General features: G+C 44.8%; 1 protein-coding gene across 6 annotated transcripts in view; it reads left to right on the forward strand.

Annotated features, from left to right (window-relative positions):
- The window catches only part of GABPB1 (GA binding protein transcription factor subunit beta 1), a 600,584-nt gene that overhangs the window by 209,036 nt on the left and 368,901 nt on the right, over positions 1–22,647 (forward strand). For all 6 annotated transcript variants that reach the window (XM_085644252.1, XM_085644253.1, XM_085644254.1 and 3 more), the window contains one exon: positions 20,953–21,064. In XM_085644252.1, the coding sequence (XP_085500378.1) occupies positions 20,953–21,064 (112 nt within the window). The remainder of the gene's footprint in view (positions 1–20,952; positions 21,065–22,647) is intronic.

Raw genomic sequence — 22,647 nt, forward strand, 5'->3', positions numbered from 1 at the left:
ACAGATCAACAGTCCTAGTCTGATTTTTATAGTGAGTTCGTCGACAACAAATACAAGTATAATTTGGCCTTTCACACAAATTTACCTTAAACTTTGTAATTTCTTCTTCAAATTTCTCTGTACTAATCTTTTCCACGTTTTCTTCAATGCCTACTTCTATCAATGTCTTACTTTGTCTACTCTCTTCTTCAGGACCAAAGTAACAAAACTCTATTTCATCACAAACCTTTCTGATACTGACCCATGCACAAGCGCACTGTTTAATTCATTTAAAAATATTGCTGGACTTTTTGCTTAATACAATCTTCTTACTAACTTCCGCATTTGAGAATGATGTACTGCTAACACTCTAAAATGATGAAACACACTTTGACATACTTTTCTAGAAAGACAAGCCAGAGAATGACCTTGCAAACCAGTATTTTTTCTCACTCTGCAAGAATCTAGTCCTTGCAACATCTTAATCTTTTAAGACTTTTTTTTTTACTATACTCTCGTAAGAAATTACAAAAAATATCAATAGATTCTTGACGTATACTGCATATACTACTACAATCCCAAGAATACACTGGGGCTTTAGTACGCCTCCCTAGAACTTCATCAGCTACCAATTCTTCAACATTTCTAGGAACCATTTTTAGGTCTCGCCTTGCTATCGCGTAAGCGATCGCAAAGCGAGACTATTGAAAGCGGGTTGGAAAAGTGCTCCCAAAAAGCGGATTGCATTGCTAGCACGCGCACAATCACGCGCATCGTGCCGCCATGCAATCCGCTTTTTGGGAGCACTTCAAAGGGTCCGCTCCCCTGCCTGGAATGCCCTACCCCACCCCCAAGCGCGCGCACGCCATGCTCCGCCGGGCTTGTCTTTTTTTTTTCTTTTTTTTTAAACTTTAAACGCGAGGCGCGTGTGCGGCCAATGTTTTTTTTTTTTAAAGCGCCAGCTCCTATTGGAGACAGTTGGTAGACCAGTACGTTCATAAATGTGGACTTGAATAAATGTCCTTTCATTTACGTATAACAACAAACCTACGACATAAGGCCCATTCACATACCGCACAGTCGCCCCCACACTCCAGTCGTGCCGTTCTTTCAACAAAATTTTTTTGAAAGAAAAGAAACACGGTCGCTAAAGAGGCCTTGAGCTTAATCCATGTCTAAAACGTTCACATCCACAAATCACGTGTCGTCTGGGGATTCAGGGAAAAGAACCCTGCACGGCCTACCAACCATCAGCCCCCTCCCCAATCATACGTCATCCGTACGTACCTCATCCGTCTGCCAACGTCACTATATGTCTGATAGGGAAACAGGAAGCCTCCGCAACTCAGTACGAGCAACTTTCCTCAGAAAGAAAGTGACGAGGCAGAGCTAGTGAGGCCTCAGCTCACACACACCGCCCCCTCCTCCCAGCAAAGAGCTTTCAAGTGGCTCTTGGAGTCCCTCCTCTGCCCCCACCCCCAGCTGCTCTGCAGGCACAGAGGCAGACTGCCCAGGCTGCACGTTCACACTCTCACAAACAGGTCCCCAGCAACACGCCCAGTGACCAGCAGGAGTCCCAGCAAGGACCCGGGCAGCCCAGTGTGCGCCGCCGGAGGGACGAGGGCACCCCCACAACACAATGCACACAAATACGCTGCAGCCGCCCGCCTCACATGGCACAAAATACACTGCACCGCCCGCATCACAAGGCACGAAATACATTGCAGCGCCTTACCAAAAATGCACAAAACAACACTCAAAAGACCCCACACAACGCACCTCGGTATTTTTCAATTGGTTTCCAGGCTATACAGAAAGAAAACAGCAGCGTGCTTCGCAACACACCGCAAGGTTCAGCTAGCAAAACAGGCAAACGTGCTCCACACAATGTAAATAAACAACCTGCATGCAGCCAGTCGCCCATTAATCCACAAACACCACAACCTGCCCCCGGAATACACTAGTTTGCCCTACTAAATACACAACAGCACGTTGTACATGAGAAAAGGGTCTCATTGGGACACAGTGCAAGCTGCAGATGCCATATGCACTCGTCCACACACTCTACATTTCCATTGCAACCCCTTCTAAAGCATGCTTCCCCTCCCACACCATGAGCAATCAACAAAGAGCGCCCACTCCGGAACCAAAACCCCAGCTCCTTAAAACGTAAGACATAAAAGATCTACACACCAATCTTCTTGCAGATCCTCTCTGTGCCTCCATATTCAGAGAGCTTCAATTATATTCGGCGGTGTGTCCTGCATTTTTTTTAATGGGGTTGTTTTAATATTGTTTTAGGTTCTTGCAAAATCCAGTCTCTTTAAAGTTAGGCGGAGGAGAGGGGGGGAAGAAAGCACTTTTGCCTTGCCCCGTTTCTACAAAGTGATGGGCACCATGTTCGTGCGGGGAGGTGGCGTGGACTATAACGTCACGCAGGACGGAACGCCCGGAGGGTTCCAGTACACGGAACTTTGGAGCGACGGCGGAGGCTGCAGAGCAACATCCATTATTCTTTCAGAATTCGAGGAGACTTTTTATTATTTGTGTTATGGCAGGTCACGTCTTGGTTATCTTTTTTCGCGTGGGATACAAAAATCAAACCTACTGGCTTTATCAGTGCTTGTCTTTAAGGAGGTCTTATGTGAACAAGCATTTGCAATGCAATAGGTCTCTCAGTTACACGAGTTAAAGCTATTGGCATTCTAAATGACAATGCCAATAGGCATTGTTATTTGCAATGTCAATAGCTCAAACTCGCGTAAATGCGAGACCTAATGCATTGCAAATGCTTGTTTCTTTTTAACTGGACAACCGTTTTTAACCTCATAAGCAAGACCAGAGATATCAACTGCATGCAATAAACTATTGGTTTGAAAATAGCTTTCTTCATTAAAGAAAGGCTCTGAACTTGAACTGTGTTTCCATTCACCCCCAAAAAATCACAAAAGTTAGTTCTGTTAATTATTCTCTGTTTTTTCACTTTTAGCTTTCATAAAACATATTGATTTAGCCTATGTTCGAATCCTGTTTAATACTAAAATGAATAATTTCCTTTTTAATTCAAAAGCCTTTTGAACACTAGTTTCAATCTGTTTCTTCGTTTTATAAAATGCTGGTCTTCTTTTATATTTCTTCACATCTTTCAACAAATTAAAGATAACTATTGTAAAACATTCTCTTTCTAATTTCTTCATACTGATTCTTTCTTCTTTTACCATACATTGATTTATCTGAACATATTTTCCCATTAACTTCTCTTTTTTCTTTTTATTCTTGTTAGGTTTTGAGGCATTATTTCTACTTTTCACATTATGCACACTGTTTCCAGCCTTTGAAAGTTTTTAAAATAAATTCTTGGGTTCTCTTACCGGAAGACTTTTTCTTTTTTTCCACATGTTGTAGTTCCTCTATTTTTTTTCTGTTGTGTTTCCTTCAAATAATATTCCTTTCTTATTTGTTTCTTCTTTTGTGTTATTCTAGTCATAGTAAGTTTTTTTTTTTTATTGAAGATGAGCAATATCTGTTTAAAAAAAATATATATCATTTTATTAAAATATATTTATAAAATATACTATTGTATTACTAAACAAAGACATTGTATCTAGAAATCATTTAATTGTTTTCTTTTAAAATCACTATCCATTTATTGCAAGACATAGGTACTAACTGGGTAATTGCAGAACTGAATAACTAGTATTTACGTGTTTAGAGGAGTGGATCAATACTGTATAGATGATTGTAATACTACATGTATTGGTTTCTGGGTTATTATACGAGTTCATAGGTACTGACTGGATCATTTGAGTTCTGCAATGAAAGAGAATGGTGAATTTTGAAATCTTTGTGTTTCTGCACAGTGATTAGTCAAGGACATGATTCTGTGTGGATGATTGCAGGAGTGGACACAGAGTGACAGTCTGATTGCGACACTAAATAAATACTACCTGGCTTATTGTAAGGGTGAATCAGTAGTCTGCTGGGGGTTAGAGGCCTGCATACATTGTGCACATTTGACTGTACCACCGCTTGTCTTAATGCCATAGTCATTCTACAAACACATGGATAGTGACTGGCTAGTAACACTGCTGGTAGTTGACAGCAGAAAGACTTTCTAAGTGCTTGGGTGTTGGCACAGAGATTAGATAAGGACATGCTTCTGTGAGCATGATTTCAGGAGTGGACAAAGAGTGACAGCCTGATTAGGGCACTAAATACTACCTGGCTTATTGCAAGGGTGACTCAGTAGTCTGCAGGGGGTGAAGAGCCTGCATACATTGCACACATTTCACTGTAGCACTATTTGTCTTAATGCCAGAGGCATTCTACAGGTATATGGACAGTGACTAGATGGTGAGAGTGCTGGAAGTTGTCAGGAGGGTGAGTTTTTAAGTGCTTGTGTGTTAGCACAGCGTATAGATAAGGACATGTTTCTGTCAGGATAATTGCAGGAGTGAATAGAGACTGATAGGCTGATTGGGGCACTACATGAATACTATCAGGCTTATTGGAAGGGTGAATCCGTACTCTGCTGGGGGTTACAGGCCTGCATACATTGCGCACATTTCACAGTAGCACTATGTGTCCTAATGCCTGAGGCATTCTATAGGTGTATGCACAGTGACTAGATAGTGAGAGTGCTGGTAGTTGACAGGAGGGTGAGTTTTGAAGTGCTTGTGTGTTGGCACAGAAATTAGATAAGGACATGCTTCTGTCAGTATGATTACAGGAGTGGGCAGAGAGTGACAGTCTGATTGAGGCACAGCATGAATACTACCTGGCTTATTCCAAGGGTGAATCAGTAGTCTGCTGGGGGTTAGAGGCCTGCATATATTGTGCACATTTCACTGTACCACTGCTTGTCTTAATGCCTGAGTGGTTCTACAAGTGCATGAATACGGAGAGGATAGTTAAAGTGCTGGTAGTTCACAGCAGGGAGAGTTTATAGGTGCTCGTGTGTTGGCACAGCAATTAGATAAGGACATGCTTCTGTCAGGATAATTGCAGGAGTGGACAGTGGCTGATTGGGGCACTGCATGAATACTGCTTGGCTTATTGGAATGATGGATCCGTAGTCTGCTGGGGGTTACAGGCCTGCATACATTGCGCATATTTCACTGTACACTATGTGTCTTAATGCCTGAAGCATTCTATAGGTGTATGCACGGTAACTAGATAGAAAGAGTGGTGGTAGTTGACAGAAGGGTGCGTTTTTAAGTGCTTGTGTTCCAGCACAGAGCAGATACAGACATGGTGCTGTCAGGATGATAGGAGGATTGGACAGGGAATAACGGTGTGATTGCTTATCTGCATGGCTACTGTATGGATTTTTGCAGGAGTAAATCAGTAGTGTACAGGGGATTAAATCACCTCATAGATTGTGCACATTTACTTGTATACTAACTACGAAATTACACATTATAGACCCACAAAATCCCTTCTCATACACTTATAAAATCACATTTTCACCACCTTTGCAGTCCTCTAATATATTAAATACCTATCATTAATTTATACAAATGTAAATATAATGTAAACAAAAACCTGACTCATGACATACTAACTACTACATACTAGAAAGAATAAAATGTACTGACTTTCTTTGCAGCTATATATTGTCCTTTAAATCTACAAATATGCAACTTCATCAAACTGTACCTCTCAACAGACCTGATGAAGAACAGTAATAAAGAACACTTTATTTTTATAAGGATTTTAAAAACTGCAGAAACTGTACCAACTAATAACAGATTCATAATTATTAACACTTTATATGATCATCTTGCAAACAGCACAATTGTACCTCATTTTACCACACTTATTTATATGCAATATTTTTAAACTATACTTTTTTACACAGAAGAAATAATCATGCCTAATAAACTACACCTTATATGAATATTTTAGAAAATACACCTTCTTAGTACATATTTAACCAATTAATAGTAAATAAAAGCCTTCATTCAACTATATCTTCCAACACACTTAAATATATTACTGTACATACTGCTTTTTAAGCAAATTTCAAATACAATAAAAATAATCCCAATATACATCTGTGCATTTTATAATATATTTCAAACACAGTTTCATAAAAATTTCAAATCTTTTTTTAAATTAACCTCAAAAATATGTAACTCACCTTTAAATAAATCTGTTGAATGAAAAATCTCACACACTCGCGCAGGATTTTCTTTTTCACACTGAGAATGTAGATCAACACACTCTGCAAGGGTGAACCAGTATTGGCAAATGTTCCCTCTATTTTTCCATAAATATAGACATAAACAACAAATGGCATTGCTTCCCAGTGTTTTTCAAATTGAAAAACGAATTTCCGTTGGTCATAGTAAATAATGCTTTTCAACTGACTTCTTCACCCCTTGTCCTTAATGTCAGTTTACGTAGCAACATGTCATGCAACATTCAGTTCACAAGTTCACCACACAATGTTCCAAATGACAACAGCAGGTGTGGTTGGCTTTGCAATGCTTGCCCTTATCCTCTCTGCTGTACTTTTCCAACATTTGTTAATAACCAGTAAGAAACATGCTTTCTAAACCAAGTGAAATGCACCCTATTTTTGAATGTAGAGTGTTGTTAAACAGCCAATCAAATCTCTACTTTCTTAAAAACAGCAACTTGTCCACAATTTTAGATAGATTTTATTCTTCCACCTGCCTACCTCAGCTGCAGACATTTTCTGATTTCACTTTTTAAATACAGATCAACAGTCCTAGTCTGATTTTTATAGTGAGTTCGTCGACAACAAATACTAGTATAATTTGGCCTTTCACACAAATTTACCTTAAACTTTGTAATTTCTTCTTCAAATTTCTCTGTACTAATCTTTTCCACGTTTTCTTCAATGCCTACTTCTATCAATGTCTCACTTTGTCTACTCTCTTCTTCAGGACCAAAGTAACAAAACTCTATTTCATCACAAACCTTTCTGATACTGACCCATGCACAAGCGCACTGTTTAATTCATTTAAAAATATTGCTGGACTTTTTGCTTAATACAATCTTCTCACTAACTTCCGCATTTGAGAATGATGTACTGCTAACACTCTAAAATGATGAAACACACTTTGACATACTTTTCTAGAAAGACAAGCCAGAGAATGACCTTGCAAACCAGTATTTTTTCTCACTCTGCAAGAGTCTAGTCCTTGCAACATCTTAATCTTTTAAGACTTTTTTTTTTACTATACTCTCGTAAGAAATTACAAAAAATATCAATAGATTCTTGACGTATACTGCATATACTACTACAATCCCAAGAATACACTGGGGCTTTAGTACGCCTCCCTAGAACTTCATCAGCTACCAATTCTTCAACATTTCTAGGAACCATTTTTAGGTCTCGCCTTGCTATCGCGTAAGCGATCGCAAAGCAAGACTATTGAAAGCGGGTTGGAAAAGTGCTCCCAAAAAGCGGATTGCATTGCTAGCACGCGCACAATCACGCGCATCGTGCCGCCATGCAATCCGCTTTTTGGGAGCACTTCAAAGGGTCCGCTCCCCTGCCTGGAATGCCCTACCCCGCCCCCAAGCGCGCGCACGCCATGCTCCGCCGGGCTTGTCTTTTTTTTTTTCTTTTTTTTAAAACTTTAAACGCGAGGCGCGCGTGCGGCCAATGTTTTTTTTTTTTTTTAAAGCGCCAGCTCCTATTGGAGACAGTTGGTAGACCAGTACGTTCATAAATGTGGACTTGAATAAATGTCCTTTCATTTACGTATAACAACAAACCTACGACATAAGGCCCATTCACATACCGCACAGTCGCCCCCCCACTCCAGTCGTGCCGTTCTTTCAACAAAATTTTTTTGAAAGAAAAGAAACACGGTCGCTAAAGAGGCCTTGAGCTTAATCCATGTCTAAAACGTTCACATCCACAAATCACGTGTCGTCTGGGGATTCAGGGAAAAGAACCCTGCACGGCCTACCAACCATCAGCCCCCTCCCCAATCATACGTCATCCGTACGTACGTCATCCGTCTGCCAACGTCACTATATGTCTGATAGGGAAACAGGAAGCCTCCGCAACTCAGTACGAGCAACTTTCCTCAGAAAGAAAGTGACGAGGCAGAGCTAGTGAGGCCTCAGCTTACACACACCGCCCCCTCCTCCCAGCAAAGAGCTTTCAAGTGGCTCTTGGAGTCCCTCCTCTGCCCCCACCCCCAGCTGCTCTGCAGGCACAGAGGCAGACTGCCCAGGCTGCACGTTCACACTCTCACAAACAGGTCCCCAGCAACACGCCCAGCGACCAGCAGGAGTCCCAGCAAGGACCCGGGCAGCCCAGTGTGCGCCGCCGGAGGGACGAGGGCACCCCCACAACACAATGCACACAAATACGCTGCAGCCGCCCGCCTCACATGGCACAAAATACACTGCACCGCCTGCATCACAAGGCACGAAATACATTGCAGCGCCTTACCAAAAATGCACAAAACAACACTCAAAAGACCCCACACAACGCACCTCGGTATTTTTCAATCGGTTCCCAGGCTATACAGAAAGAAAACAGCAGCGTGCTTCGCAACACACCGCAAGGTTCAGCTAGCAAAACAGGCAAACGTGCTCCACACAATGTAAATAAACAACCTGCATGCAGCCAGTCGCCCATTAATCCACAAACACCACAACCTGCCCCCGGAATACACTAGTTTGCCCTACTAAATACACAACAGCACGTTGTACATGAGAAAAGGGTCTCATTGGGACACAGTGCAAGCTGCAGATGCCATATGCACTCGTCCACACACACTACATTTCCATTGCAACCCCTTCTAAAGCATGCTTCCCCTCCCACACCATGAGCAATCAACAAAGAGCGCCCACTCCGGAACCAAAACCCCAGCTCCTTAAAACGTAAGACATAAAACATCTACACACCAATCTTCTTGCAGATCCTCTCTGTGCCTCCATATTCAGAGAGCTTCAATTATATTCGGCGGTGTGTCCTGCATTTTTTAATGGGGTTGTTTTAATATTGTTTTGGGTTCTTGCAAAATCCAGTCTCTTTAAAGTTAGGCGGAGGAGAGGGGGGGAAGAAAGCACTTTTGCCTTGCCCCGTTTCTACAAAGTGATGGGCACCATGTTCGTGCGGGGAGGTGGCGTGGACTATGACGTCACGCAGGACGGAACGCCCGGAGGGTTCCAGTACACGGAACTTTGGAGCGACGGCGGAGGCTGCAGAGCAACATCCATTATTCTTTCAGAATTCGAGGAGGCTTTTTATTATTTGTGTTATGGCAGGTCACGTCTTGGTTATCTTTTTTCGCGTGGGATACAAAAATCAAACCTACTGGCTTTATCAGTGCTTGTCTTTAAGGAGGTCTTATGTGAACAAGCATTTGCAATGCAATAGGTCTCTCAGTTACACGAGTTAAAGCTATTGGCATTCTAAATGACAATGCCAATAGGCATTGTTATTTGCAATGTCAATAGCTCAAACTCGCGTAAATGCGAGACCTAATGCATTGCAAATGCTTGTTTCTTTTTCAACTGGACAACCGTTTTTAACCTCATAAGCAAGACCAGAGATATCAACTGCATGCAATAAAGGTTTGAAATAGCTTTCTTCATTAAAGAAAGGCTCTGAACTTGAACTGTGTTTCCATTCACCCCAAAAAAATCACAAAAGTTAGTTCTGTTAATTATTCTCTGTTTTTTCACTTTTAGCTTTCATAAAACATATTGATTTAGCCTATGTTCGAATCCTGTTTAATACTAAAATGAATAATTTCCTTTTTAATTCAAAAGCCTTTTGAACACTAGTTTCAATCTGTTTCTTCGTTTTATAAAATGCTGGTCTTCTTTTATATTTCTTCACATCTTTCAACAAATTAAAGATAACTATTGTAAAACATTCTCTTTCTAATTTCTTCATACTGATTCTTTCTTCTTTTACCATACATTGATTTATCTGAACATATTTTCCCATTAACTTCTCTTTTTTCTTTTTATTCTTGTTAGGTTTTGAGGCATTATTTCTACTTTTCACATTATGCACACTGTTTCCAGCCTTTGAAAGTTTTTTAAATAAATTCTTGGGTTCTCTTACCGGAAGACTTTTTCTTTTTTTCCACATGTTGTAGTTCCTCTATTTTTTTTCTGTTGTGTTTCCTTCAAATAATATTCCTTTCTTATTTGTTTCTTCTTTTGTGTTATTCTAGTCATAGTAAGTTTTTTTTTTTATTGAAGATGAGCAATATCTGTTTAAAAAAAAATATATATCATTTTATTAAAATATATTTATAAAATATACTATTGTATTACTAAACAAAGACATTGTGTCAAGAATTCCTGTCATGCGAGGGGAGGAAAACGGTAACCAGCGAAAACGGACTACATCTCCCAGGATGCTTAGCGGTTGAGAGGTTATGTAAACAGGAGAGCTGTTACATAACTCAAGGAAAACACGCCCTTATATAAACAGGAGAGCTGTTACATAACTCAAGGAAAACACGCCCTTATGTAAACAGGAGAGCTGTTACATAACTCAAGTAAAACACGCCCTTATGTAAACAGGAGAGCTGTTACATAACTCAAGGAAAACACGCCCTATAAAGGGAGGAACCGGGAGGTACAACGCTGTCGGATATTGTGTTTACACCGACGTACCTGCTTAGTGAAGAGCAGTGTTCCGGAGTGGTGCTCCAGTAAGGCAAGAACGGAGGTAGGTCGAGTCGTTACTCCCTGGGCCGTGTCTTGCCCCATCGTCACCTGTGAAGGACCCGGAAGCTCTACCGGATAACCATTGAGCTTCGCTTTTTGACTCGGCTGAGTCAAAGCGCAGTGGCGCTTTTGCTGGTTGGAGTCGTAACTCCCAGCCCGACCAGAGATACAGGGACTGCCAGCTGTAACGCACACCAGGAGGTGTTTGCCGCGTTACAGACTCGGAAGTCCACGGGATCGATCGAGCGGCTGCTCTCGGTTCAGTCTTCTTTGCTTGTGATTGGGGTATCGGTGACGCATCACCAGGAGGTGACTCCGCGTCCCGGTGCAGTCTGAGGAAGAGGTTGAGCGGCTGCTCCCTTCAGGTAGAGACCCCGGCTGGGTGTTTCCCTGACTCCTCGATTCTCCCCAACACTCTTCGTGCCCCTCACAGCCTACCGATTGGCATTGTCGGCCATTTCATTTCTGCCCTCTGTTGGCATACGCCGGGATTGGCGTATATGCAGAGGACGGTTAGGACCATCCGTGCTGTGGGCTGGTAACGTACTTAGCCTGGAGGATTCCAGTGACTATAACCTTTGTTTATTCCTTGTATTATTTTTGCCTTCATTAAAATAACTAAACCTTCACAAGTGGTTGCGTTCTCATTATCGTGTCTGTTAAACGATCCTGAGACGTTCAGGGCGTTACAAAATATCCGACCTTAATAACACTAACTGTCTCCCGGTCGATAACAGACATGGCAACACTTGATGATGTGCTGGCTGCTTTAGCGACCGTGCAAATTGAATTGGCTGCCTCCAGGCAAGAAACAGCCGATGTAAAAGCCAGACTGGATGCTATCCAATTGGACCTGCTCACGCCCAGCACCTCCCTCACGAACCAGACCCCTGCGGTAGTAGTGGAAATGCTGGTAGCCGTCCCCTTGGCAACACCAGAGAGGTACAGTGGGGATCCTAACACAGTGCAGGTATTCCTCACACAAGTGGCGCTACATTTATCGTGCAAACCAAGGGCGTTCCCCACGAGTCAGGCTCGTGTGGCTTTCCTTATATCCTATTTGGCTGGAAATGCGGCACAATGGGCCGTACCTCTGGTGAGCAGGGACGACCCCATCTTATGTGATTGGGGTGCTTTTCGCGAGGAATTCCTGAAGGTCTTCGACAGAAGGGCTGTCTCGTACACGGCGGACCGTGAAATGCTTGAGTTGAGACAGGGATCCAACGACCTGGTGCAGTATCTCAACGCGTTCCGAAGGCTGGTTGCGGAAACCAAGTGGCCTGTTGCTAAACAGACGGCGCTCTTCCATCACGGGCTGTGCGATGAGCTCAAGGACGCCGTGGCTCATATTGACCCACAACCCAAGACATGTGAGGGCCTTATCAACCTGGTATTACGGCTGGAACATAGGCTAAGTGAAAGAAAGGGGGATCATGGGAGAAAAGGAAAATCCCTTCCATCCTATGTGACAGTGGGAAGTCCTGAAACTGCCACCGCATCCAAGGGAGAACCCATGGACATCGGCGCAATACGAGCGAGCCTCACAGCCACGGAGAAAGAGTCACGCCGTAAACAAGGATTGTGCCTATATTGTGGCAAAAAAGGCCACTACGTACGTGAATGCCCTGCCAAACCGAAGACGTCACGTTATCGGGCCAACCGGTCGGTAACAGCCGTGGTGGACGTACCGGCGGAAAACTAGAGGACTCCCAGACCAAAGAAGGGGCATCTCGGAGTCACTCATCCATCCCTTCACTTTCCAACTCGGTCACTAAGGGACAACGACACCTGTTTCTCATGGTGCACGTGGGAGTGCATGACCAGTGGATACCCGTTGTGGCCATGGTGGATTCAGGGGCCACTGGCATGTTTATGGACCACAACGAGGCATGCAGGCTAGGGCTAGTGCTTCTTCCCAAAGCTGTACCCGAAGACGTCTATGCTGTAGACGGAAGGCGATTGGTGACGGGGCCCATCGGGCAGCACACGGGGGTCCTTCCGATGAGATGTGGGAGGAACCATTTGGAACAAATCGATTTTAAAATCATCCGAGCGCCCCAATATGGCGTCATATTGGGATTGCCGTGGCTACAGAAACACAACCCCTCTGTGGATTGGCCAACACATCGCATCGAACTGACGTCACCGTATTGCATCCTGCATTGTGGAATTAGAACGGAATCCTTTGACGCAGATGAGAGCGGGAGTCAGACGGTGGCTACAGCGGCAGAAAAAGATGTGGCTCTCCCCCAGGCTTATCACAGTTTTGAGGATGTATTTGATGAGGTGAAGGCGGAAGTGCTACCACCACATAGACAGTTTGACTGCCAGATCGACCTGGTGCCAGGGGCCAGCGTTCCCAGCGGCAGGCTGTATGCCCTGACGGAGCCTGAAAACGTGCATCTCCGGGGGTACCTGGATAAACTTCTCAAGCTAGGATTCATCCGCCCGTCCAAGTCTCCGGCCGCCTCGCCACTCTTCTTCATCCCGAAGGCTAATGGGGAGCTGAGAGCCTGTGTGAACTTTAGGGCATTGAATGCGATAACCGTAAAGAATCGGTACCCCTTGCCTCTCATCAGTGTACTTCTGGAACAGGTCAAGAAAGCTCGTATCTACACCAAGTTGGATTTGAAAGGGGCATACCATCTGGTGCGCATGAGGGACGGAGACGAGTGGAAGACCGCCTTTAAGACCAGGTTCGGCCTTTTTGAGTACCTCGTCATGCCGTTCGGTCTGTGCAACGCCCCGGCAGCCTTTCAGTACTTTTTGAATGAGGTATTCAGAGAGGAGTTGGATATCTACGTGGTCGTATATATCGACGACATCCTCATCTATTCGTCCAGTGTGGAGGAGCACGTACACCACGTCAAAGCTGTGCTCCAAAAGCTGAGGGAAAACATGCTGTTTTGTAAACTCAGCAAGTGTGACTTCCACGTCACATCCGTGGAATTCCTCGGAGTGATGCTGAGTCCAGAGGGACAGGAGATGGCAGAACGAAAGATCAAGGCGGTGAAAGAATGGCCGGTGCCCCAAAGCGTGAAGGACGTCCAAAGTTTCATTGGCTTCGCCAACTTTTACAGGCGGTTTATAGATGGATTTTCAGGATTGGTGGCCCCAATCACACAGCTACTGAGGAAGTCCAAGGAGTTTGTCTGGTCCCCTGAAGCGAACACAGCCTTTGAGGCCCTGAAAAGCGCCTTTGGTAAGGCGCCGGTGTTGGCTCACCCCGATCCGGATCTCCCCTACGTGGTGGAAGCGGACGCATCGGATGTGGCGCTGGGGGCTATCTTGTCCCAACGCAACCACGACACAGGGGTGCTTCATCCCGTTGCGTACATGTCCCGCAAACTCAACGACGCCGAACGCAACTACCATATTGCGGAGAAGGAGCTTCTCGCAATCAAGGACGCCTTCACCGAATGGAGGCATTGGTTGATGGGGGCAAGACATGTGGTATCGGTGTACACGGACCATCGGAACCTACAGTTCATGACGGCCACAAGACACCTTTCTCCCAGACAGCTGCGGTGGATGATCTTCTTTGCGGGGTTCAACTTCCGCATCACATATCGGCCGGGGACGGAAAACCGGAAGGCGGACGCCCTGTCCCGTCAATCTGCAGTTAAGGAACCATTGCCTGCGACCGAGCATTCCATCATTTCCCCGAGGATGGTATTGGGGGTTATCCAACCGGATACTTTCCTGAGGGGAATAAAGAGAGGGATCAGGTCATTCGCATGGCGGAGGTGGCTCCTCAGTCACAGAGAATGGCAGCTGAAGGACGGGATACCCCTGAAGGGCAGGTGCCTATTGATACCCACGCCTAGGCTAAGGAAACAAGCATTCATCTGGTGCCATGACTCTCCATGCGCAGGTCATTTGGGCTTTGAGAAAACGGTGGCTAGCATGGGACGGCATTTCTGGTGGCCAACCATGAGAGTGGATGTCAGGAGGTGGGGACAGGAGTGTCCTACGTGTGCTACCATGAAGGCCGACCATGGCCGAACCCAAGGGCTCTTACATCCACTTCCGACCCCGGATAGACCATGGGATAGCATATCACTGGACTTCGTGGTGGGCCTACCGGTAGACCAGGGGATGACGGCAATACTGGTGGTGGTGGATTACTTGACGAAAATGGGGCACTTCATCCCCTGCAAGAGAGTCCCTACGGCCGGGGAATTGGCGTCACTACTCCTAAAGAATGTGGTACGACTGCATGGATTACCTGAGGTGATCGTGTCGGACCGGGGGTCGCAGTTTACTGCGCAATTCTGGAAGACTTGGTGCACTGCGCTGCATGTTAAGACCGCCCTGTCCACCAGCTACCACCCTCAAACGGACGGCCAAACCGAGCGCCTGAACCAAACGCTCAAACAGTATCTGCGATGTTTTGTGGACCAGGGCAGGGAAGAATGGGTCGACTTGCTATGGGTTGCAGAGATAGCCTATAACAACGCCACTCACAGCTCCACACAGTCATCTCCGTTCTATAGCAACTATGGCCAACATCCCAGGTTCTTGCCATTTCTACATCCGTTCAGAGAGGACAGGATTCCCGCCACAGCGGACAGGGTGGCACACATAAAAGACACGTTGATGCGCTCAAGGGCTGTCCTAATAGAGGCCAAGAGAAGATACAAGGCTGCGGCAGACAGGAAGAGAAGGCCCGGGCCACTGTACCGCACTGGAGACTACGTCTGGATATCCACAAGAAACATGAGGTTTCGAAAGAACAGTGTGTTCCATCCCAAGTACATGGGCCCCTATCGAATTACCAAGTGTATGGGTCCCGTGAACGTGAAGGTGTGCTTGCCCCAGTCATTGCGGATACACCCTGTCTTTCATGTATCATTGCTCAAACCAGCACCCTCCAAGCCGTCTGGGACACCTAGGCCGGTATGCGTGGAGTCGGAGGTGGAGTATGAAGTGTCGGGCATACGGGCGTCCAAATGGCGCAGGGGGAAGCTGTGGTACCTGGTTGCGTGGAAAGGCTATGGCCCGGAGGAGCAGTCATGGGAACCGGCTGAAGGGGTTCATGCTCCGCGCTTGGTCTCCTTGTTCCATCGGCGTTTTCCTGCCAGCGCTGGACCCGTGGGGAGCCGCTGAGAGGGAGGATGTACTGTCAAGAATTCCTGTCATGCGAGGGGAGGAAAACGGTAACCAGCGAAAACTGACTACATCTCCCAGGATGCTTAGCGGTTGAGAGGTTATGTAAACAGGAGAGCTGTTACATAACTCAAGGAAAACACGCCCTTATGTAAACAGGAGAGCTGTTACATAACTCAAGGAAAACACGCCCTTATGTAAACAGGAGAGCTGTTACATAACTCAAGTAAAACACGCCCTTATGTAAACAGGAGAGCTGTTGCATAACTCAAGGAAAACACGCCCTATAAAGGGAGGAACCGGGAGGTACAACGCTGTCGGATATTGTGTTTACACCGACGTACCTGCTTAGTGAAGAGCAGTGTTCCGGAGTGGTGCTCCAGTAAGGCAAGAACGGAGGTAGGTCGAGTCGTTACTCCCTGGGCCGTGTCTTGCCCCATCGTCACCTGTGAAGGACCTGGAAGCTCTACCGGATAACCATTGAGCTTCGCTTTTTGACTCGGCTGAGTCAAAGCGCAGTGGCGCTTTTGCTGGTTGGAGTCGTAACTCCCAGCCCGACCAGAGATACAGGGACTGCCAGCTGTAACGCACACAAGGAGGTGTTTGCCGCGTTACAGACTCGGAAGTCCACGGGATCGATCGAGCGGCTGCTCTCGGTTCAGTCTTCTTTGCTTGTGATTGGGGTATCGGTGACGCATCACCAGGAGGTGACTCCGCGTCCCGGTGCAGTCTGAGGAAGAGGTTGAGCGGCTGCTCCCTTCAGGTAGAGACCCCGGCTGGGTGTTTCCCTGACTCCTCGATTCTCCCCAACACTCTTCGTGCCCCTCACAGCCTACCAATTGGCATTGTCGGCCATTTCATTTCTGCCCTCTGTTGGCATACGCCGGGATCGGCGTATATGCAGAGGACGGTTAGGACCATCCGTGCTGTGGGCTGGTAACGTACTTAGCCTGGAGGATTCCAGTGACTATAACCTTTGTTTATTCCTTGTATTATTTTTGCCTTCATTAAAATAACTAAACCTTCACAAGTGGTTGCGTTCTCATTATCGTGTCTGTTAAACGATCCTGAGACGTTCAGGGCGTTACACATTGTATCTAGAAATCATTTAATTGTTTTCTTTTAAAATCACTATCCATTTATTGCAAGACATAGGTACTAACTGGGTAGTTGCAGAACTGAATAACTAGTATTTACGTGTTTAGAGGAGTGGATCAATACTGTATAGATGATTGTAATACTACATGTATTGGTTTCTGGGTTATTATACGAGTTCATAGGTACTGACTAGCTTTTCCATAAATATAGACATAAACAACAAATGGCATTGCTTCCCAGTGTTTTTCAAATTGAAAAACGAATTTCCGTTGGTCATAGTAAATAATGCTTTTCAACTGACTTCTTCACCCCTTGTCCTTAATGTCAGTTTACGTAGCAACATGTCATGCAACATTCAGTTCACAAGTTCACCACACAATGTTACAAATGACAACAGCAGGAGTGGTTGGCTTTGCAATGCTTGCCCTTATCCTCTCTGCTGTACTTTTCCAACATTTGTTAATAACCAGTAAGAAACATGCTTTCTAAACCAAGTGAAATGCACCCTATTTTTGAATGTAGAGTGTTGTTAAACAGCCAATCAAATCTCTACTTTCTTAAAAACAGCAACTTGTCTACCATTTTAGATAGATTTTATTCTTCCACCTGCCTACCTCAGCTGCAGACATTTTCTGATTACCTACAGAAATCCCTTCAAGATGCTTTCTGTGTGGATTATTGGACACCGCTATATTTTGTGGTGCAAAGGGTATGCTGAAAGCGGAGGTATTGACAAAGACCTGGCTTTGAAAAATGAAGACATTAAATGGATTGGACAGAGAGGATTAAAGTGGCACCAATTGATGCCATTGGTTAAATCCTTTTTGCATCTCCAACCACCTGACCTCATGATATGTGCCTAGGTGGCAATGACCTAGGCACATTGACTGGGTTAGCTCTGGAAATGCTAATGAAGGACACCTTTGCAGAATTGATGTTGCTTTTCCCCCAAACTGCCTTTGTGTACTCTAACATATGCCAAAGACAGAAATGGAACAGGTCCAATCAATTTTGTCCACAGATTGAGAAAGCTAGAACAAATGTGAATAAAGCTGTTTCTGCTTATCCCAGAGACCATAGTATGGGGTCCATATACAACAACAATCCGCGTTTTAATATGGATGGCATCTACAGGACTGATAGTGTACATTTCACAGATAAGGGAAACAGAGTCCTTCTCAATAACTTAAGACTCTGCATTGGCACTTACATGTAGCTACAAAAATCTCCCAATAAACACAAGGGCTCTTTTTAGAGCCACCCAATATCCTAACATATAAGCTAGGTTTTTATTAAAACATTTTTAATATTTTTGTTTGGAGTCGCGTACCCCTCGCGTGCACACTAGGGGGCCACGCTGAGCGCCGCGCTAGGTACGCGACTCCTTATTTTTCCGTAACAAAACATTGGGGACCATGGGGTGAGCCGCAATGCCCCCACGGTCCCTCTGGCTCCCTGCGCGGGAGCCAGCATAGCTTTTCGCGCTAGGATTCGCATACCCCTCGTGTGCACACCAGGGGCGGCGCTGAGCGCCGTGCTAGGTACACGACTCCTTATTTTTGCGTTAAAAAGAAAACGGCTCCTACCATTAATTACTATTCGTCCCGGGGACCCCATCCCCCGGGGCCTATCTGATATGTTGGGGACCGTGGGGGGAGCCCCAATGTCCCCACGGTCCCTGCTGGCTCCCCGCGTCCTACGGGAGCCGACATTGCTTTTCCACATGGGGAGCTGCTAATATGCAGCTCCCTATGAGGAAAAGCAATCTGCTTTGCTTCATTGAAGCAAGAGCAGGTTTCCCTGCTCTCGCTTCAATGAAGCAAAGCAGTTTGCAATGACAGGGCGGGAGCCGCGAGGTTCCCGCCCTGTCATTGCAAACAGCAGTGTCCCGGGGGTGGGCACCCCGGGACACTGCAGGAGCCGGCCCTGGGGGGTGGCGGTCCCCAGGGCCATGAAAGGCTCCAGGAGGCTCCCATCAATTGCAATGCCCCGGGGATGTGGTGGTCCACGGGGCCGGGGGTCCATTATGGACCCCCGCATTTAAATCTTACTGCCCCGGGGAGGTGGCTGTCCCCGGGGCGTGTGGGGGGGCTCGAGCCCCGCACACAAGTTATTATTTTTTTTTAAAGCCCCGAGGGGTGGGGGTCCCCGGGGCTGTGGGGAGTGCTGTGTCCCCCCGCAAACATTTATACAAAGCCCCGGGGGTGGTGGTCCCCAGGGCTGCGGGGTTCCCCCTGGGCCACCGCAATTATTTTTTTGCAGTGCCCCCGGGACTTGACCCACCCAGGGGCTAATTATTAACGAAGCGTTGGAGCCGGCGCTTCATTTTCCTGTTTTGTTCATTAGATTTTCTGTTTTCTTGTGCCTCGGTTCTACTGAGGCACAAGATGGCCGCCAACACTTCCTGGTTCGGAGTGTTGACAGCCAATTAGCATGAAGTTCGTGATCGGGAGGGTGCGCGGATCCTCCGCGGCCATAGATATCACTATCTTTATTTCTCAAAAGCTACTGAACGGTTTTACACCATTTTTTAAAAGGTCACTTTCAGAGCAAAGCAGTACCTTTTTGCCAAATTTGGTGTAATTCTGTTCAGCAGTTTTTGCTATAACTGTGTCTAAACTTTCCTATGGGAAATTGATTTTTTGACCTCTATTTTTTGATTTTCTCAGGAACTACTGAACGGATTTTCACCATTTAAAAAAAGATCTCTGTCTGAGCCTAGGGCTACCCTTTTGCAAAATTTGGTGTAATTCCGTTCAGCAGTTCGGACTGTAGCCTGTTCCAAAATTTCCTTAGGGAAATAACATGGAGAAAACACGTTTTGGGGGCCCCCTTTTTTCTCTGCCCCTGCTTGACGAATCCCCCCCAAACTTTCAGGATAGGAGCTGACCGGAGCGCCCCACCTGTTTTGAAAATTTTGAGAAGATTTGTCATCCGGCGCCAAAGTTATTGGGAAAAGAATGTTACGAATTTCCTATGGATAATAGGTCCTAACTATAACTACCTACTCGCGACCGCCAGTAGGTAATATATGTGTGTGTAATTGACATTATTATATACATATATACAAAGAAAATCCCAATGATACGACAAGCACTCCGGCGTAACACACGGGCACAGACTCCGAAAGCTGGTGTGAAGAAGGATGGTAGTTTATTCACACATCAAGAAAAGGTCCAACAGGATGCATTTCGGCTGCCAAACCTGCAGCCTTGATCACATAGCGCTTTTAGTAGGCATTTTACTACATCTGATGCCAGAAGTCATGCGTGAAATTTTACTACACGAAGGAAAGCAAGTGTCAAATGACATGGCTCGGTATGCAGACAACAGTGAAAACAGACTGTTTAAAGAAATAATTTTGTAAATGCTGATAACCTCACATGGCGACAAGTGAAATATATATACTGCTGCTTTTCAATAAAAAAAATAATTTTAAAATAATATTGTTGAAACTCAAGATGAATACTTGTAGCACAGGTCCATGATGGGTTTTAGGATTCATTTTATTGGGGGGCCCCATAAGCATACCTTGCAGGGGGGCCCCCTAAGGTTTTGTTACGCCACTGATTCAAGTAGGTAGAAGGCAGAAAGTTATGCCATGCTCAGTGCCGATGAATGTGTATGCCTAGATGCCCATCCAGGCCATGATTAAGTGATGTAGCTGGAGTAACCAGTATTACCTATTCTAATAAATACAATTGCAATTCCAAATCTTGTCTCGAAACTGTGCGTGCTGTCATCTAACCTCTGATTAATACTGTGTGTTCCACACATTCCTAAATGTGGAGCAAAAGTGCCAGCATGTTGCCGTGTTTCAGATCAAATAAATAAATCTCTAAATCAACAAATAAAGTGACAGTTTAGGTGTTTACTGCAAAGCTTTGTTTTATCTTCTAATTGTAATTTATTGTTTCGTGTTAAGTTGTACATTTGCTGTGGTTCGTAGCATTTCTTGCTAGTGACTTTCTAATGTATTCTTGTGGCTGAGCAATAATGAGAAATTAAACAAAAAGGTAATTTCGTATATGTCTTCATTGGGCTTGGGCCACCAAAGTCTTTACTCCTTTTTTGTTTATTTAGATTGCAATGCAGGAGCAAATAAATACAAATCCGGAAAGTCCAGACATAATGACCATACAATCGGCAACTCCGCAGTTTATCATTGGACCTGGAGGGGTGGTGAATTTAACAGGTCTATTTATCAATTTACTCTTGCATTCAGTCAAACCTTATTGTTGTATTTGAAAACTATGTACATTTTTGTTTCATGTTGGCGATTAATTCTACTGTTTCAAGCATATTTTTCTGGACTGATACACAACTGCTAGGAGTAGTTTCCATCTTTCTCTTTATTGCAAGTGGGTATCAACATTCCATTTAGCACTTTGAAATGATGATTATATGCACCTTTCATGCCATTGTCTGTGATGAGAGATTCAGCATATACAGCCATTGAAAGATTTGTAACCTACCTCCTCTAGGCAGATGGATGAGGGTCAAAGGTAAGTATGCTTTAGTCTACCCTATGACGTTAATCCAGGAGATGAGAATAGTGAAGTTGAGGGGGATGTGTGCCACCATGGGCAATCTGCGGGATATTGATGACTGGCAGCCTTTGGATGGGAGACCTTGAGATGTTATTTTTCCCACAAGAGTCTCAACCTGATGACCCTTTATATCAGAGCCTTCAAACGTTTTCCATGATTCTTCTGTCTGAAATGTTGCTCAACAGAATCTGATTCGCCTCCCAATTTTCTATGTAGTAAAATTAGAAATTCGAGCAAAAGATTTTGAAGTTGTACCCCCTCCAAAACTTTACGGCAAGATTTAGAGAAGTGGGAGGGGCAGGGGGTGGGGGCTTATGAGGACATTTCTACTGTACGTTTTCTTTAGCTCATAATCCACACTTAATATGAGACTTTTAAAAGAACAGATACATTGAATAAAAACAGAAATTGACCAAATAAAACACCACTCTCCATAATTTGGGTTTTGCAAACCCCTCACCATCCTGGGCTCCAATGCAACCGTACCTGCTGCACTAATAACAGTAGAAATTAATCCGAACAAACCGGGCAAGAGAGACCAAATTTACAAAATGCTGGTTGTTATTTATAATTAGAAGTACAAAAAAACTTAATTACAGTAACCATAACAACCGTGTGAGCACTGGAGATGAAGTGATGGGTGAAGACGGCGCAGTGACACAAGGGTGCAAGAGCAACGTGAGGCGGTGCAAAATTAAATTAGATTAACAATAAGAGTCAGGCACAATATTTGCAAAACATTAGACATCACAACATTATTTAAGGATTTGGGCACTACCCTTTACAGGACCGCAAATAACGTTGAAAGGTCGACGGCGTTTCGAACTCATCAACTTGAGTTCATCATCAGGACTACGGTTACAAATTGCTTCAAACAGTACTTCTAAAAATTAAGCAGGAAAAACAGAAATCGGTGACGGACCCCGAAAAATAGATCAAGAAGAAAGTGAGACAGGACAGAGAGACTACCTGATATTCACCAGTAGGGGAAAAAGCTGGACCAATCCCAGTCAAGTCCAACGTAAGGGACGTAATAGTGGAGATTTGATTTCCACTAGTGAGGAAAACGCTGAGTCAATCACAACGGAGTAAAGGATCCAGGCGTAATTAGGATGGCTCTAAAGAATAATATTGATGATATTACTAATACTAACTTAGATTACATCAGTGAAAAAAACTTAAAGGTGCTTTTCACAAAGACGCTTACCCAAAGTGTATCAGGGCGGTT

Source organism: Triturus cristatus, chromosome 3_1 (assembly GCF_964204655.1).
Source record: "Triturus cristatus chromosome 3_1, aTriCri1.1, whole genome shotgun sequence".
NCBI classification, from domain to species: Eukaryota; Metazoa; Chordata; class Amphibia; order Caudata; family Salamandridae; genus Triturus; species Triturus cristatus.